Genomic DNA, 19,352 nt, shown 5'->3' on the forward strand with positions numbered 1-19,352 from the left:
GAAATAAAATGCAAAGAACACCTTACATTTGCAGACTTTAAAAAAACCAAGGGCCCAGCAAACAGCACTGGGCCCCTCCCCGCTGCTGCTCCACCCCCAGGTTCTCAACCTCGCCAACCTGCCATGCACAAAGCTGGGGGAAGGATCACGTCTTGGCTTCCCATCGATTCCACTCCTAAATCCAGCCATCAGATCCACTGGGTTCCACGTCTTCAAACTCCACTGCATCTGGCCCTCGGTCCACGCCCAGCGCTAACCTAGTTCAGACCCGAGTTACGACAGCCTTATTAGCCTGACTGTCCACCTTCACCCACCCCGGAGCCGAACTCCAAGCACCCAGTGGTCCTAGCCTCCCTTCTCATTTCCCCTGTTTCAGCACCGTCACTCAATGTCCAAACCAACCCAGCACGCCCCCTGAAGCCATCCCTGATGGAAATCCACCTCTCCCTCCAATGAACCAACACATACAGTGTCAGCTATCCAGCTCTGATGGCGCCTAAGTCACTCTGCCTGGTATGAAGGTGACCTGAGAAGCAAAATGAGGTCGCAGAGCTCCCAAGAGTCAAAAGAAAAAATACACCTGTCCAGGCTCAGCCACCTCTGAGGATAGGGAGGCTGGCACCGTGCTGCTGATCGGTGTGGATTATGGCGAGGACTAAGTGAGATGAAGACTAGGAACACACTTGAAGACCAAATGTTCTCAGCAGGACCTTAGAACCCGTGGCCAGCCTTGGCCCTGCTATGAGCCATAAATCCCCCGTAATGAGCCTTCTCACACCACAGCCATTTCAGATCCTCCCATACCAGGGAGCAGCTGCTCCTGTGGCTGAAAAGATAATATGTCTCTTTGACAAGGTCCAGATCGCCCCAAGCTATTCTTCAATATAAGAGGTAGTACAGTGTAAAGATTAAGAACGTTCTGCCACAGATTAAAAAAAATAAGAAAAGACAAGAAAACACAGCATGATCATCGCTTTTTTTGTTGAAAGAAACTTTTTTAATCCATCTTTAGCAAAAAGGTGGTAGGGATACACACCAAAATGTAAATGAAGTGGTGATCTCTCACTGGAGGTTTTATATGATTATTCTGTGCTTTGTTTAATTGATAATTTCTAAAAATTCTAAAATAAATAAGCATGCTTTCATTCTTCTTTTTTTTTTAAAAAAAAAAAAAGGTACAGAACCAGTATGGTAGGATAACATTTCTTTTTTATAAAACCAATATTTTTCTCATTATTTTTCCCTTTTTCTTTTCCCATTCAAGCAACTAGCTGTTCTGTTTTCATTGTCTCAGGAAAGGTATGTTATAATCAGAAAATAAAGATTCAAAAAAAAAAAAAGATGAAGACCATGGATGCTGGAGCCACACTTTGTGGGTCCATCACATTCTAGGGGCAAGACCATGGAGAGATATTTACCTGTCCTGCACCTGTTTCTCATCCATACAACAGGGCAGCAGCTACCTTGAAAAGTTTTTGTGAGAATTAACTAAGTAAGTATACACGAAGTGCTTGGAACTATGTCTGGCACATAGTAAGCACTACTTTTGTAAGAAATCCTTTAGTCAGGATCCCCTCTACCTTTCAGGAGTTCTTGAGACTCATTCCTTAACATTTCCATGATCTTGGAATATCAGTTGGCTTCCAATACTGGATACATAATCCTATGCTGGACCTCTGGCACTTGTGGGAAATCTGTAAGGAAACTGATCCCTCCAGTTGAGCCAAGGACTTTAACGGTAAAATCCACCCCACGAATTCTGCTCTGCAGTGCCTCGAGGGGTACCGCTAGAGGCTTCTGCTCCTGGAACTGCATCATATGTTGTTCTTATGCTTAAGATTAATTCTGCCTTGAAGTTTTGTTTTTGTCTTTCAAATTCAACTTCATAGGTTGAGCTCATACTTCTATAATCTCTAAAGATCAAGGTCAACAGCAGGCAGAGCAGACACCAGCAGGACAGTGGAGGGGCTTTTTAAAAGCACTTATGTGCTGTGTGTGCTCCAGTATGTTGCTTAACCTCTCTGTGTCTCAATCACTTCACCTGTATAATGAGGATGTTAATCACACAATCTGCATGAGCCTATTTATATGAAGTATCTAGAGTTGGCAAATCCATAGAGACAGAAAACAGAGTAGTGGGTGCCAGAGGCTGGGAAGAGGGGAGAAAGGAGAATGACTGCTCAACGGGTCCAAGGGTCATGAAAATGGTTCTGGAGCAAGGCAGTGGTGATGGTGGTTGCCTAGCAGAGCGGATGTACTAATCGGTTAAAATTTTTTGTTATTAGTATTTCACCAAAAAGAAAAACATTTGCAAAACAGAAAGTCAACCCTGTTACTTATTATTCAAAGTACCGCATAAATAACTACAAAAGCATGAAATGTACTGGGTCCTATGCAAGGCAAAATGGCCTGCAGGTTCCCAGGCAGGAGACGGAATCTTATATAGGAGGAGCAGGGTGGGGCTTTGGGACAAGCCTCATAAACATGGTCACCTCTGAGATGGGTCCCGAAAGACGACTAGACCCTTATGAGACAAGAAGAAGCCCATGAGAAAGGGAAGACACACGGGGGAGAAGTGCAGTGCAGAGAGCGGGGGTGGGGCCGCCAGAGAACCGCTAAGGTAACAGCCCTGGGGAAGACCTGTGCAGACGTGAACTCAAGAGCCTGAAAAGGACATTCGGTCTAGTCCTGTCATTTATTGGCTTTGGGATGTTGGTCAAAAACCTTGCTGCTGAACTTTCTATAAAACCGCAATGCCCACAGTTCTCTCGACGAGGTGGCACGAGGATTAACCAAAGCCATGAAAGAGGAAAGTTCCATCTCCACGTAAAACATGACACGAACGTAAAGGACGGGACCCTGGATAATACTGGCTCTCAAACTTGACTGCAAGCGGCATCACATTCTGGTGCCTGGGCCCTGCCCCCCATGCCCTGTGGTCCTGGTGGTGGAGGTCAGGGTGCACCCCAGCAGAGCCGGGTGGCAAAGCCATGATTCGGGGAAGGCTGGACACACACACAGCCCATCTGAAGATGCAGACGATGCAGACCACTGGACCATGGAGGTGGCGGGTGGGGGAACCTTTAACCTGGCATCCCTACACGCTGAACCTGGGCTAGGTGAGGGGCCAGGAGATGTGCGCTGCAAGTCTAGAACAATCCCACGCCCCTCCCCAAACCAGCTCCTCAGAAGCAGGGCCCACAGTTTTGACCACTTCACATTCCTCTCACGGGGCCTTACACACACTAGACGATCTCTATGTTTCTGTATTCTGACTTCGTGTTTTGTTGTTTTAACAAATAAATGAAAATAGCTGGAATACAACGGGTCCTGTCAGTAAATAGAATGAACTGTAGCTCTTCGGAAAACTCATCTGTGTGGAAGCGCTCATCCCCTGAAGTGAGTTAATAAGATAAATGACATGTTACAGTAATCCAAGTACATGCAATTCTTCTTTTTCTTTCAGAAGACAGCACGTAATTTTTGCATTTTTCTTCAGGGGCCTCTTTAATGAAGAGGAACTATCCGCCACAGCTTTTAGAACAAAGCTAAATGCTTCTGGACTTCAAAGCGAAGTAAATCCTACGTAGAATACCAAGGAGTCCTGAACAAACCCTTCTGACCTTGGATCCTCTGCTCTCCCATTAAAACATCCCCCAGCCAGATCCCCTCTTCTCAGCGCTCTCCCTCGAACACCCACGGGATCTGCCACCGGCAGTCTGGGTGCAGGCACGGGGGCCAGGGCCAGGCCAGCCCGGGCCCCTTCCTGGACTGATGGGCCACTCTGGCTGCCACCCACACAGACTGCAACTCACTGGACAGGTGGTTCGGGCGTTGGGTCTCAGGCTCCAGCAAACAGGAGCCATAAAAGGACTGCAATCGGAGAAATGCTGCGTAACGGGCTGCCAGGGTGCACAGGGCCGCGGGTTAATAACTAACCAGCCGGAGCCCTTCCAGTTTATCGGGCTTTCCGGGGTGAAGCCCATGGCCACTTCCTGGGCAGGCGCCAGGGCAGGCAATGTCTCTCTGGGCCGGGGAAGGTCCGCAGCTGAGGCAGGGGAGCCCCAAAGAGGCAGAGGGACCTGCTGCTGTCACTCGGCCCCTGAGAGAGGAGCCGGGAGGGCTGCGTGCAGGAAACCACTCTTATTACACACTAATTACTGCTCATTTGCCACAGGTGAGCAGCAGCCGGCTGCGTGGAGCAGCAGGCGTGTTTCCAGGCAGACAGGAAAGCCCTGCCATCCCAGAATGAGGCTTTGGACCACGTGGCCTTCAAGTGCTCCTTTCAGAGTAAAACCCAGAGGTTCCCGCTGCCCCACCATCTGTCCCAACTCCCTTCTCTCTGCAGTGTTTATGGACTCTGCTCCTAAAATGTCTGCTGGCACCTCCAGCCAGGAGATGGATGCAAAGGGCTCACTGGGGACCTTCCACAGAATATAACTGAACCCAAACGGGAGTGAGCTAGAGAACATACAGAGAATCTCAAGGTCAAGGGAGCCATTCAAAACTAAAGTCACACACCTGCACCCCAATGTTCATAGCAGCATTATTTACAATAGCCAAGACACGGAAACAGCCTAAATGTCCATCAACAGATGACTGGATAAAGAAGATGTGGTATATTTATACAATGGAACACTACTCAGCCATAAAAACCGACAACATTACGCCATTTGACGCAACATGGATGCTCCTGGAGAATGTCATTCTAAGTGAAGTAAGCCAAAAAGAGAAAGAAAAATACCATATGAGATCGCTCATATGTGGAATCTAAAAAAACAAACAAACGAACAAAGTATAAATACAAAACAGAAATAGACTCACAGACATAGAATATAAACTTGTGGTTGCCAAGGGGGCGGGGGGTGGGAAGAGATAGACTAGGATTTCAAAATTGTAGAATAGATAAACAAGATTATACTGTATAACACAGGGTAATATATACAAGATCTTATGGTAGCTCACAGAGAAAAAAATGTGACAACGAAAATATGCATGTTCATGTATAACTGAAAAATTGTGCTCTACACTGGAATTTGACACAACATTGTAAAATGATTATAAATGAATAAAAAAAACTAAACTAAAGTCACAGAGCTGATGAAGAAACAGAACAAAAAGAAAAGATACTCTTTTAATCAGATCTACTGAAAACATTCCGAAGATGAGGAATCTGGACCTTTTCAAAGAAGCAACGTCCAGTGAAAGATAAGAGGAGAACTGGGCTCACTGGTGGGGGCTGAACAAGGAGCAGGAAGCTTGGAAGCATTATTTCAAGCCTCAGTGCCTTTGCATATGCTGATCTGGCCACCAGGAAGCTGTTCACTTGTACTCAGAACCGAAAGCCTTCTCCCTGAAATTTTCTGGTTGCCTATTTCCCCTTCCTAGTCCTCCCACCTTAGACTTACTTCCTTTAAGCTTATTTAAAAGGCTCTATGGTAACTTTCACACCAAGTGTAATGACTTATCTCCACTCAAGCTTCTCGAGGGCAAGGAACATGTCTTATGGTTCTCTGTGTGCCCTGAGTCAGATGCTTTAAATTCTGCCAGTACCAGCTGTATCTCAGGGTAACCAAATGTTGAGGATGCCAACCAGGAAATCCACAGAGTGGGAAACTATACAGATGGCCCAGCTTCTTCAACATATAAATGAGAAAAGAAGAAGACGGAAGGAAAAACTCTAGATTAAGAGCTTTAGATAAATTGTGGGGCGGGGAAGCAAGATGCTGCTGCTTAAAGGACACAAACTTTCTATTGTAAGATGAGTAAGTTCTAGGGAGCTAAAGTACAGAATGGTGACTGCAGTTAATAATAATGCAGAGTATCCGTGAAATGTGCTAAGATACACACACAAAGAAGTGCTACCTGGTGAGGTGACAGATATGTTTTATTAGCTTGATGTGCAGTAACGATTTCACAATGCACACGTACATCCAATCACAATGCTTTCCACCTCAAATGAATACCATTTTCTGTCAAGTATACCTCACTAAAGCAAGGAAAAATAACATTTAAAAATTTTTACTAAAGAGCTCTAGCTAAAATATTAACCAACTATAATGAAAGGTCCTCACTGAGAACCAAATAAGAAAATCTGAACACTGTGTATCTGAAGCTAAGAAACAACTGTTAATTATTTTTAGGCGTTTTACTAATATTGTGAATTTTTTTTTAAAACACAGCCCTTACCTTTTAGATAACTGGGAGTTTGGAATTTGTTTTAAAATGACTGGGAGGGAACAGAGGTGAGGAATCAGATGAAAAGAGAGGGGCCATATTGGTACATGACAGAGCTCAATAATGGGTACTTGGGTTCATCATGCTCGTTATATGATGGGGACCTGGGCATCTCTCTGCTTTTGAATGTGTTTAAAATTTCAATAATAAAAACTGAAAAGGGGGGGTGGGCAGAATTGAATGCATGCCAGAGATCCTGCAACTGCTCACCAAAAGCCACCAGCAGCAAGACTTCAGTTCACGCACAGCAAAACGGAAGTGAATGCATTCATTCCTACTCAACGAGGAAAAGGCTGCAACGGGAACTTAGAGAAAAGCGTTCTCTCTTGCTCCACTGAGGTGAACTCAGGGGAGGAAGTGGGTGTGGGAGACTATCTCATAAATGCCAGCAGGCAATGAGCTGAACACGATGAGAAAAATACAGTGCAACTAAAAACAGGCAAAAGTCATGAAACCAAGCGTTCCAGGAGGAAATGCGTTCATGGTTCACGCACACAGGCAAAGATACTCAACCCCATTGGTAAATGGGGAAAAGCAAAGACCACAATGAGTTCCCACTAACTCCCGTGAGGCTGGTAAAATAAAACAGAAAAGCTGCCCAATGCCAACGGCTGAAGAATGGATTAGCAGATGCTTTTCTGTGCTGCTGGGACTCTGGAAAACAATTTCGTGTGATCTTAAAAGGCCCTGCCCGCCGCCCTCCTGGCCACTGATACATACCCAGGAGAGATGCTTGCTTGCATATGTGCACCAGGAGATCAATTTCAGAAGGTTCAGAGCAGCATTTTCTTCTCACAGTTCCAAAATGAAAACATCCCAAATGTCCACCGACAAAGGATACATTCTGATATATTCATGCAGAGCAGCAAGAGCTACAGTTACCTCATCAATATGGATGAATCTCACAGACACACGGCATTGAGTGAAAAATCCATTTACTATAAAGTTCACAAATATGCAAAACGAACAATGTATCATAGAGGAAAACACATATATGCAGCAAACCCAGCAGGAAAAGGAAGGGATGAGAGACAAACTTCAGGAGAGCGGGAGGGAGGGGAAGGCGATCAGGGAGGAGTGGGGTTGGGGGAGGGGGTGTTAGCAGTACTGGTGATGCTCTTTGTTCTAAAGCTGCGTGGCAGGTACACAGATGCTCACTGTATTATTTTTCTTTAAAACTAATCATGTTACAGACACTCTTGTATTTTTATTTCATCATTAAAAGATTTAAAGAATGGACTGGACAGAAGACTTGCCAACACTGAGCAACTCAGACAGAAATGTAAGAGCGAAAAGACCAGACAACTGGGAAACATGATCAGCATGAAAAAGAAGAGCCCCGGGCAAGAGGTGCCAGATGCCAAAAACAAAACCCTAAGGGGAGGGCTGGGGACATCCAAGTCTCTGAACAGGCAGGGCTGAGTTAGGAAGACCTGGAAGTGGAGAAAAGTCCATAACTTGGATAAACGGCTCAACAGAACGTGGTGTATCTGTACACTGGAATACTATTCAGCCTTAAAAAGGAAGGAAATTCTGATCCACACTACAACAAGGATGGCCCCTTAAGACATTACGCTAAGTGAAAGAAGCCAGATGCGAAAGGACAAACGCTGCATGATTCCACTATAGGAGGCACCCGGCGCAGTCAAATTCAGAGAGACAGAAAGCAGACTAGAGTTTACCAGGGGCTGCAGGGAAGGAGGATGGTGAGTTGGTGTTTAATGGGCACAGAGTTTTCGTTTGGGAAGATGAAAATGTTCTGGAGACGGATAGTGGTGATGGTTGCACAGGAATGTGAATGTATTTAATGCCACTGAACTATACACCTAAAAATGGTTAAAATAGTAAATTTTATGTTACATTTACCACCATAAAAAAAAGTCCACAACTCAAAAGAAGGTGCAGCCAAGCAAGCGAGCTGGTAATAAAGGAGAGACACCATCAGGCCTGCCTCAAGCCCCTTGAGCACATGCAGAATATGATGTGGGTGACAGCATCATTCAGACATGAAACGGGCATGGCAGAGACACCAGAGAGCTGAGGGATGCTGACTGCGCAGACACCTGCGGAACCAGGAGGTCCATGTCCTCCCAGCTCGGCAGCCGGCTGCGTTGGCAATTCTGCCCCTGGGACCGAGCTCAGTGCTGGGAAACAAAGAAGCTCGGGATGATCCCACGGGTGGCACAGGGCCCTTGGGATTCCACCCTCCAGTTCTCAACTTCAAGAAGGAAATGCTGGGCACTCAGCCAGCTATCACTCTGGGGAAAAGAACCCGCAATAAATGCTGAGAAATGGTAGACAGAATCCAAATGCCAGAGATGCTGAATGGTAAAGAGATTCAGGAAACACAGGGTGATTTAGGGCATGAAATTCTGACCTGTCAAATCACAAAGGATTCTGACCTTCCCTGGAGTTCCACAGAGCACACATTTCAAACAGATAGATCAGGTGTACACCACATGGGCTGGGAAACAGCCCTGGAAGACGAGTCAGGAAACAGATTCATTTCTGGCTCTACCACACTTAGAAGCTGAGTGGCCCAGGACCAACTGCTCCCTGAGACCATGCGTAAAGCGGATAATGACACCTTCCCGGATGGTAGCAATTAAGGGAAGTAACAGAGATTCTGTGAGCCTAGGGGTAGGGTTGCCTAACAGGTAAGATACCAGGTGCTTTGTGTATCAACCTCCAACCCCAAGAGACGGGTAGAGACAGGCATACTATACACACACACACACACAGAGAGAGAGAGAGAGAGAGAGAATGGGGGTGAATTTAAGTAATCCAGAATAAGCACAAAAGATGGCACCAAACTGGGTAAGAAGCATGTCCTGAAGGCTTGGATGGGAAGACATTATTTTTAAAGAGGGGGATGGACAGGGTGCACACCACGCTTATAAACATGTATGCACAAAAGCACGAAGATTGAGGGGAGCAGTGAAACCAACCAGTTGCTATGCAGTAGGATGTAAAATGCTTTTCTTTGTGACAATTTTAGTGTTGCTCTATTAAACACTTTTTTAAAATGTAGCCTACTTCCAGCCTCAGCGTTGAAGAATTATGGGCTTCAAATCAGAATGCACTCTGGGCGAAACCACACTCACCGAGCATGACTACAGGTGTCAATCCCATCTCTGGAAACCCCAAGGGGCCCGGAAAGGAGGGCACCTTCCCGAGGCTCAGGGTCCCCATCCACCTCGGGGCCTCTAGGGCCGCTCAGAACCCACTGCCCCATCCCAGTCGTGCTGTCAGAGGACCTTTGCAAACACAAATCTCCTCCGGGCAGGCTGTCCCAGCTGGAAGCTAGTGTCTGCCTTTGCTATGTGATACAGGAAGTTTCTTAGCCAGTCGGCTAAGCCCTGACTCCTCCCCTCCCAAATCAGGGATGACAACAGTAACCACCAACAGAGGTTCTGGGACAATTCATGAAAATAGTCACCTAAGCATGTAGCACACCACCAACATACACAAACCCCTGGCTTCAAAGGTTCCTCACTCACTCCTTCAAGATTCAGGGACACAGTCAGAGCTCATGAGCTTCCCTGACCCCAAGGAGCTCAAAACCCAGCAAGTGAGGTTTTCTGGCTCCCACCCTCCATGCATCTGCACCTGCTGTTTCCTCTGCCCCGACGACTTTGGACCAAATCTAAAGACTGAACTCCTATGCAACCTTCAGGACAACTCAGTGCCAACCTGGGCAACAAACCTTCTCCAAAGCCACTCCACAGTCCAACTGCTCATGCCCGCACCACCTCACATGGGGTTATAAGTCACCTGTTTGCACCATCTCCCCTTCTGGACTGGAACTCTCCCATCCCTCCTGTCTCCCTCCCCAGTGCTTCATGCAGGCTAAGTGCTCAACAAGCCTTCGCTAACCGAAGAAAATATAGTGTCGGCAAAAAAAAAAAAAAAAAAATTTTTTTTTTTGGAAAACAAAAATAAACCGGAAGTTAAAATCAAGTGGGACTACTGAGAAACATCCAGCTGTAGAGAGAAGCCAAAGAGGCTGCAGAAGGAGATGGGGGGGGAGGACTAGCGCAGAGGGGGCACCCCTGGGGAGCTGCAAGGCCCTGCCCATCTTGGCCAGATCAGCCCTGGCTGGTTAACAGACCTTGTGCATCCCTGGGCAGGTGAGAATGGTAATCACCCCAAGGAGGGGTTCACAACCTTGGCATCTAGGTCCCTATTCAATTGTGCTGAAGGGGTAGGGAAATAGACTTTCATAAACCCATATAAATTCATCATTTTAAATATACATTCAAATCTAGAAACAAAGAGGAAGCTACAGATGGACACACACACTGCAATTTTAACAGTGGTTGTCTCTAATGAGATTTTAGATGTTTTTAACTTCTCCTGCTTCTCTATATTTTCTAATCTCTCTGCTGCCAACATGTTCTCCTGTGAAATGAAAGTGGGGGAGGAAAGCACATGCCACCTGAAAGAAAAAAAAAAAACCCACCAAGATGAATCAGCAGCTGACCCTGCCCGCAGGCAGTCGCCACAGGCCGGAGGAGGAAATCCAAGTGCAAAGAACCAGATTCCTGCAGAAGAAAACACTCCAGGCAGCGTGGAGGAGGCTGGCGAGAGGACTCAGGCAGTGGAGAAGGGTGGGACACGTGTTTTGGGGACAAACTGTGGGCGGAGGATTTCTGTGGTGATGGAGTGGATTTTTTTTCTAAGTCCCTATGCAAGAATTTAAGAGAAAGTTCTGCCTCTCTGCACCGCACTGCTCCCCGCCCCCTGCAAACCTTTTCCTATTTCAGAATTAAATAGACCTGTGCCTTCATCCACCAACAGTGCACGAGGGACAGAATTCAATGAGATTATGCACGTGAAAGTGCTTAGCAAGTTAATATTTGTTCAGTCCTGGACCTGCACAGGGTCATGTTACTGGCACCAGGGAGGCTGGCAGACACCCTCACCCTGCATATTAACACTGACAATCCAGCGAGTGTGGAGGCAGAGTTAGAGGTCGCACCTCTGTCCCACATGGGAGGGATGTTCACCATCCATCTCTCTTGCCCACCCTCCGCCTCCCAACCAGCCCTCCTTTTAAAACAAGGGTATTATTTAAAAATACATAAACCCATGACCCACACAGGTATCCACGGTCTGGGAGCGGGTGGGAGCAGGGTAAGCCATGCAGGGCCACCCTGAGCCAATACCTTCCTTCAGGAGTAAGAAAACGTAAGCCCCCCAGAGGCCTGGGCCAAGGCAGGGTGGCCATGGCAACCACAACCTTGGGAGAGGGCAGAAATGAGGAGCTGTCTTCTCCTGTTTCCTGGGGTCTTATATGGTCCCGTTTCTTCCCACAAATGAGGGTGAAGATACCCCTGCCCTCCAAGCTGGCCTCCACTGCTTACCCACCCCCCCACCCCGCGGCCATGCACCCCACCTGGGAATGGCTCTGCCCCTTCTCCCCACCAGGCCCTTATCACCCCTCACCTGGACAACTGCAACAGCAGGATTGGTCTCAAGCACCTGTTTCAGCCTAGCCTCTATCCCAAGTGGTGAAAATGGGCCCCCTAAAGCTCAGGTGTGATGCTGTCAGCCCCCAGTTCAGAGACAGCTGGTGCCCGTCCCCCCCTTCCATTGCCTGGAGCCGTTTTAATGCAGGGTACAGCTGCCCTCTGTTCTCACAGTTCCAGAGCCAGCATTTTTCAAAGAGGGTGAAGGGACCACCACCTCAGAATCACCTGGGGTACTTAATCAAACTCCAGCTTCCTGAACTACTGAATCGGAAAGTCTGGAGGTGGGCTCTGGGAAGTTTTAACTGGAGAAAGGAAACCTCCAGACAAACTTTGTATACACTGAAGTTAGAGAACTGTTTTGCTGGAGTTTCCCATTGTTTGGGGAAATGCATCCTCCTTCCATCTGCCAGGAACATACCCTGCCCCTCTCCGTGATCCTGAGTTAGGACTGGGGACCAGTCGCCCTACCGCTGACCCTGCACTCATCTCCAAAGTTTAGGCATCAGGGTTGCCAAAATAGCCCATGCCAGCTCCTCACTGAGCGACTAAGGCAGGCACTTTATATCCAAAGGCCTCCGTTTCCCATACATACAATGAGTGGATTTGTGCGGCCTGGGGTCCCTTCCACTCCAAGCTAAGGCATGCAGTCTTTACGTTGTATTACGCATGTTCTGTTGGATCCGCGGTTCTAGCCCTGAAATTCTAAGCACCTGCGTTTTTCCGTTTATTTGGGGCTGGAGTGTGGGGGGAAGGATTCCTCCCTCATCCAAAGGGAAACTATTAAAAAGCATCTCTCATACTACACTCAACTTGCAATTTCCACTAAGGTAGAACCAAGTAATGTTTAGCCTTCTTGGCACAGCTTTTTCTTTTTTAAATGTTCGTTTCTAGAAAATTTCCCAATCCCTTTCCACAGGCCAAAGAGAAGGCACCGAGACATGCATAAGATTAGAATGTACTAGCAACCCTTCAGCACCCTGCTGTTGACTGAGGCTTCTCGTAACCTGCAGGACTCAAACATGCACCTTCTCACCCTGAAACTCCCCGAGCCTTGCCCTGCACCACTCAAGTCAGTGCTGAGCTCCAGGGGCCCCACGCAACGCCGGCCAACAAGCCGCGCCCTCCGAGGCCTGGCGGGAGCGCTGACCAGCCCGCCGCACACCCTGCCTGCTCCCCCCACGGAGCTGCTGGAAGACGGCGCATGCAGGGGAGGGGGAGACGGGGCTGAGCAACAGCCGCACGAGCAAACGCCGTGCCAGGGATTTAGTCAACAGAGAGCTAATATGAGTCAACAGTGGGTGCCGCTGCCAAGCACACTAATGGGATCTTCAGCTGCTTTAATAGAAGGGAAGTGTCTAGGGCAGGCCGAGGGAGTCCTGCCCTGCTCTGACCAGACCACACCTGAGGGCTGGGCAGGGCGGGCTGGGCTACGGAGGGGGGACGCACCTTCCAGGGTAGCGCCAGGGTTTCCGAAGAGGAGTGGCTTAGGGTGGCACTCTGGTTTGTGGGCCAAGGCCTCCCCTGGGAACTGGGTTTGCAGAGCAAGCCCACCCCAGACTGCACATTACAGATGGACGTTCTAAAAGATCTTGACTCTCCACAGCAAAGGTAAAGAGGCCACATGCTAGGGGAAGCCCCCCACCTGGAGAAGGGGGCTCCAGGGCCCATCAGAGGATCCCGAGAAGATGGTACAGTTGCTTCTCCTTTATTATATGTAACAGCTGGCCAGTGGCTTGGCCAAGAACAGGTATTCTAAAAATGCACAAGGGATGCTGGATTGAGATCCTGTAACCTCAAGCATCAAAGCCTCCAGGAAGTCCTCCCAATTCATCCATCCCCAGCACCCTGTCTGGGTGAGCCTGTCACATCACTCAACATCACTTACAATGAAAAGACGCGCTGCTACCTGTGTTTCTCAAGAGCCTCGAGGCCACCTCTCATTCACCTCTGGGTCCACAGCCCAGCACCTGGCACACTGGAGACATCCAATAAAGGGTGGCTGAACTGAAAACCAAGGTGCCCCAGCACTGTCACACTGAGGGTGTCATGTTCAAGGCAATTCTGGAACACAAGCACCTTGACTAGGGCTAATAAAACAGCTTATGACAATGCATAACCACTTTTAGTCTGCTGAGCAAAGGAATTCTTGAACCCACCACCACCAGAGGGTTTTAATCACAACAGAGCCATAGTTAGCCTGGCAAGTGCACTGAGTGCCTGTGTAAGTGACTGGAGACAGAAATCCAGCTTAGGGGGATGGCGGTCAAAGGTAAATCCTGTGCGACAAGCAGCAAAACAACCCCAGAGCCCAGGAAGCAGTAAAAATCCAGGAACACAGGAGGTGAGAATAATGACCAGTGGGGCTAAATGCCAAAAAGGACAGCATAAAAAGTGAGCCCAGAGAAATGACTGGCTAAGAAAGGACGCGTGCTACAGATTCCCTGGGAGCTGGCTGCCTGGAGCTCACCTTGCAACTCGAAGAATTAATTACAGGAACCAAAACTCGGATCTGGAAAGATGAGTGTAGGAGACTGTGTGATGCAGTTCTAATACCTAATAAATCTTTAAATCGATGAGCCATGCTCACTGGTGATTCTCCATCCTTCCTCTCCAAGAGCTCACATGACAAAAGCCAGCATTTGCTCTGGATCTGCCTTTATATACACAGGGTGTATATAAATACACCATACACGCATGTCTGTATAAATAAAATTGGGGGTCCACTAAATCACATCTTAAAGCATCAAGAAATCTGTCATTATAAGAAAACCTGGTAAATTCTTTTGTCAAGTAGCCTTTTATAAAGTGAAGAAATCTTTTAGGATGCAAACCCCCCTCCCAAACACTGGGCGAGGGCTCCACCAGCTGTGGTTAAGTCAGCGTTCCCATCCCAACCTGTTCATTTGGGTACCTGTTTGGTTCTATTCACCACGCATGCATCTTAACTGGGTTTTCATTTTTCATCCCAGAAACACCACTTAAGCCTGTCGCACAAATCTGACAGAAGCAATACATTTTATAAACGAATCATCCCTGGGGAACAGACAAGAAAACCATCAGCAATGAGCGTTGTCAAAGTTCCCAACCGGAGCATTCCTTTCCCAGATCGGAGATGCAGAATGCGCCACATCCTCTCCACACACCAGCTGCTGGCTCCAGAATGCGCCCGCTCACCTCTCCACTCCCCCTCAGCTCTTCAGGCCCCTCCTTCCAGCTGAATAAAAGCTGGAGAGCCCGGTCTTGGGGAAGCAGTAACGTTTTAACACTGTTTTAAAGACAACCACTCTAAACACTGGAATGTTGGCCCCTTTTCTACGAATAAAAAGGCCCCCAAAGGGTATTATCATAACAAAATGATATCCTATGGAGAGCACCCAAAACCGCAAAAATAAAATTGCCATAAATTGAAACTGTCTCAAAATTATAAACCTACACAAGGAAACATTAAACCTCAGGCCAGACAGGCTCTGATTTTCCCATCTAAAACCCTTACATGTTCCCAATTCTATCATGAAGTCCGATTTCCCCCACCCTAGAAGGCCTAAATGCTTTCTTTGGAAGTCCTGGTACGTTATTTCCCCCCCACCCTTAAAACCCTTGGGATGATCTGTAACATTCATCTAAAGCTCAATCGTTTCTGTGTCCTCAGTCACACCCAAAGATTCCCAAAGGCACCGTCTGCCGCAGCGCCGGGTGCACAGTAGGCTCCCCATTAACGTGCGGATTTGATTTGATCAGATCTGGCCCCTTCGGCTATAAAGACACGTTGGTAGCCGGACGCCCTGGCGAGGACAACAGCGCCAGCCTAGCTCTCTGCTGGAGGGGGCGGGGTGCAACCACCTGTGGGCGGGTGGCCCAGGACTCAGGCCGCGGCGCAGCCGCCCTAGGGTGCCTCCGCGGCTCCATGCACCCTACCCCGGGGAAAGTCCGGCGCGCCAGGCCCGAGGGCACCCCAGGGCCGACCCTCAGTGCCCCAGCGGGGGCTCTGCCGGTGCAAAGTTGGCCTGGTCCGCGAGAGTCGATTCTAGAGTTAGCTCCCAAGTCACCCCAAACCCTGCGAGGCAACGGGCCAGAGGGGCGGTTTAGGATGGGGATGGGGGCGAGGCGAGGGGGAGCCGAGACAGGATTAGGAAAGAGCAGAAATGGTCTCCTGACTCCCTCCCAAACTTGGGGCACCTGCCGACCGGCAGAAGAAAGGGCTTCTCCCTGCCGTCCCATCAAGGCCTGGTGGCGAGTTTGTGGGGACAAGCGGGCCAGTCTGGGGCAGCCCCGCGTTGCTTTGAGATTTCCTAGCCAAGAACCCAGCACCAAGAAGGCCGCTGCAGAAATCTGAGGGGGTGGAAGGGGAACACCGGCCATCCGCGCCGGGAGGCGGCGACTCCGGGGCGCAGGCCAGGGATGAGGTCCCGGAAGAGACCTGGACGGGGTGGCCCGAGAGGGAATCAGGGCTAGGGAGTGCTCGCAGAAGCGGGAAGGGATCCCGGAGAGGTGCAAGGGGAGCGCCTCAGAGGGAAGCATCGGGGGAGGGGGGCTGCCCAAGGGCCGCGGGGTTCCAGTGTCCCGGACCGGCGCCGTCACTCACCGGCAGGTCCACGCTCACTTCGGTCCCGTCGAGCAGGAAGACGCGGCAGTAGAGGGTGGCCTTGGAGGCTCCGGCGGCAGAGATGTGAACGGCCGGGCCGCCCGTAAGCAGGGGCCCGCCGCCGGCCGGGAACACGCTGCCCCCGGGCGCGGCGGGCAGCGTGGAGGCGGCGGCCGGGCCCCCCCGCGGGCCCCCGTCGCGCTCGTCCCCCAGCCCGGCTGCCCCGCGCCCCGCCGCGCCCCGCGCGTAGCGCTGCATGGAGCGGCGGCCAAAGGTCCGGCGCAGGAACCGCAGCATCCTGGCTGGGGGCGTCCCCTGCCTCCGCCCCCTGCGCCGCCGCCGCTGCGCCGCCGCCCGGGAGCGCCCCGAAACGCCGTCAGTGCCCGCGGCCGCCCGCGCCGCCTCCCGCGGGCTGCGGCCCGGGGCTCGCTCCCGCCGAGGCCGAGGCCGCGCTCCGGCTGCCTGCGGGGCGCGCCGGCCGGGCCAGCGCCGGCTGCGAGTAGCCGCGGGCGGGAGGGCGCGCTCGGGGCGGCCCTGGAGCCGTCCCGCCGCCGCGCGCTCTCCCGGGCCGGTGGCCTGCGCTTGCTGCCGAGGGGCCGCTCCCGCCGGCCGGCTGCGGACGGCCCGGGGGCTGCGGGGGGCGCGGGGGCGGGCTGCGGGCTGCTCCCGCGCCGCGCGCCGGCCGAGGGCCAGCCCGAGCAGGGCGCCTGCGTGCTCTCGGCGCGCTCGCTCCCACTCGCCGCGCCGCGCCCGGGCTCGAGGAGGCCCCGCCGAGCGTCCTCTCCCCAGGCGCCTTTTCCTGCGCCCGCAGCCCCCGCCTCCCACCTGGGAGGCTGCACCTCCAGCCGCCGCCGCCACCGCCGCCGGGACTGCAGCACGCCCTCCTCCCTGGGGGCTGCGCCGGGTATTTGCAATCCGGGTCTGTGCTGCCCCCTGCCGGCCCGAGCTCCCCCTGCTGCTGTAGGTGTGTTCACGTGTGTACACGTAGGTGAGCACACACGTGTTTCCGGCGCCCCGAGCTCCGGAGACGCCCGAAAGTCTCCCCTTGCCTAATTAGGAAGGCAAGGCTGCATGCAGCCCTCAGGGCAGCCTTGCCCGGGAGGCCAGAGAGAGAAGCATGAAGCGAAGCCCTTACCAAGCCCTCAGTTTCCCCTTCTGGAAAAGAAGAGGGGTGGACTAGGTAATCTACAAGGTCCTTGCTGCTTAAGTTCTGTCAGTTTAAGACCTCAGAGCTGAAAGAGCCCTTTCAGCAATTCCAGTCAGATGAATTTATTCTAAATAAGGAAATTGAGGCCAGGCGAAGAGGGGGAGTACTTTTCCAACCTACTACGCAAAACAACAACAACAACAACAACAACAACAACAACAACACCTTTCCTCAAGGAATTCGTGTCGAGTAGTGAGACAGAAACCTGCATAACTAGCCGTAACTGAGCAGGCTCGTAGAGGTTGAACAGGTTAGTGGGAAGCAGAACAGAACCGGGGCCCAAGGAGTATAGTACAGGACACACTGAGAATATCGGAGGCAGAGGGAAGTGTTTAGAAACAGTGCCCCTCAGGTGTACAGGTTCAAGGCTTGGTTCATGGAGAAGTGGTTGTCCAGTGTGGCTGAAAGGAGGTCAGGCCTCTTGAGGAAAATAACACTGCTTTGTGTGTGTGTGCCTGACACTGTGCTAAGCCCTTCCCATTCATCATCTCACTTAATCCTCAGGACAGCCTGGTTCCATAAATGGTTTTATCCCCATTGTACAGAGGAGGAAATTGAAGCTTAGAGAGCTTAAGAAACTTGCTCCAGATTTCATGGTTAATAGGGGCTCGTTTGCGGGGATTTAAAACTGTTGCTCCTAAGCACTGCCAGGCTGAGGCATGTGGCACGATTGGCAGGCAGTGACCTAGGCAGAAGCAGTGGCCACAGCAAAAGAAACAGAGAAAGGGACGGATGAATCCAGAAGACATTCCAAAATAGACATTTACTGATCATCAGGCACTGTCTTAGGTGATTTCATGGATGATATTTTCATTAATTCTCATTCCAACCTTTCCAGGTAGTTCCACTTATCCCTATTGACTTAGGTGCAGTTTGGGGCTTAGAGAAGTAGTATCTTTGCCCCAGATCTCAGAGCTCCTGTATGACAGCAGCCAGTACCCTCACTTGTTGCCTAGTGTTCCCTTTATGACTCTACAGGGATCTTCCGTGTGACCGTGTATTCTGAGGGGACACCTGTAATCAGCCTTCAGATACCCACTCTGCTCTCCTCCCGCAAGACTTGACTTAATAGAATACCATTAGCAAGCTAGTGTTCTAAGGAAGCCCAGTCTGCTTATTGGTTTCTAAGGATAACCCGTTTTCTACCATACAGCCCAGGAGTGCTGTGGTAGACTGAATAATGACCCCCCCCCCAAGATGTCCACATCCCACTTCCCAGAACCTGTGAACATGCTGCCCTACATGACAAAAGGGACATTGCAAATGTAATTAAATGAAGAAGTTTGAGGTGGGCAGATTATCCTGGATTATCTGGGTGGGACCAATATAATCCCTAGGGTCCTTGTATAAGAGAGAGGCAGGAGGGTCAGACAGAGAAGGTGATGTGACAATGGCAGCAGAAGTCAGAGTGATGCGTCCAAGAGCTAAGGAAAACAGGCAGCTGCTGGAAGCTGGAAAAGGCAAGGAACAGATTATCCCCTAAATATTCCACAAGGAAGGCAGCCTTTGTTTTTAATGCAGCTGGTAAAATCCATCTCTGGCTTCTGACCTCCAGAATTGTAAGATAACATGTTTGGGTTGTTTTAAACCACTGAGTTTGTGTTTATTTATTCCAGCAGTGATAGGAAACTCATACATGGGCAGTGTTAAGTCATATTAGTTTGATGCACTACCAACTGGTTTTCAAAACCTCTCAGCACTGTCATAGTGCCATCCCTCTCAAAGTGTCATTCAGTTTGTAATTACCCTCTGTCCTTCTCTCCCACTAGATGCTAAGCTCCATGAGAAGAGGACTTTTTCTTATTCATTATTACATCCCCACCCAGCACCTAGCCTGCTGTTTCGCAGGTAG

The 19,352-nt window shown here is 50.2% G+C and overlaps 1 protein-coding gene across 2 annotated transcripts in view; it reads right to left on the reverse strand.

Moving 5' to 3' along the window:
* Positions 1-17,210, reverse strand: part of EPB41L4B (erythrocyte membrane protein band 4.1 like 4B) — a 123,020-nt gene extending 105,810 nt beyond the window's left edge. The window contains exon 1 of one of the 2 annotated variants that reach the window (XM_072959881.1): positions 16,294-17,210. In XM_072959881.1, the coding sequence (XP_072815982.1) occupies positions 16,294-16,590 (297 nt within the window). In that variant the 5' untranslated portion in view covers positions 16,591-17,210. The remainder of the gene's footprint in view (positions 1-16,293) is intronic. The other variant, XM_072959880.1, reaches the window with a different exon arrangement.
* Positions 17,211-19,352: the final 2,142 nt, after the last annotated feature.

This window comes from Vicugna pacos, chromosome 4 (assembly GCF_048564905.1).
Source record: "Vicugna pacos chromosome 4, VicPac4, whole genome shotgun sequence".
Taxonomy (NCBI): domain Eukaryota; kingdom Metazoa; phylum Chordata; class Mammalia; order Artiodactyla; family Camelidae; genus Vicugna; species Vicugna pacos.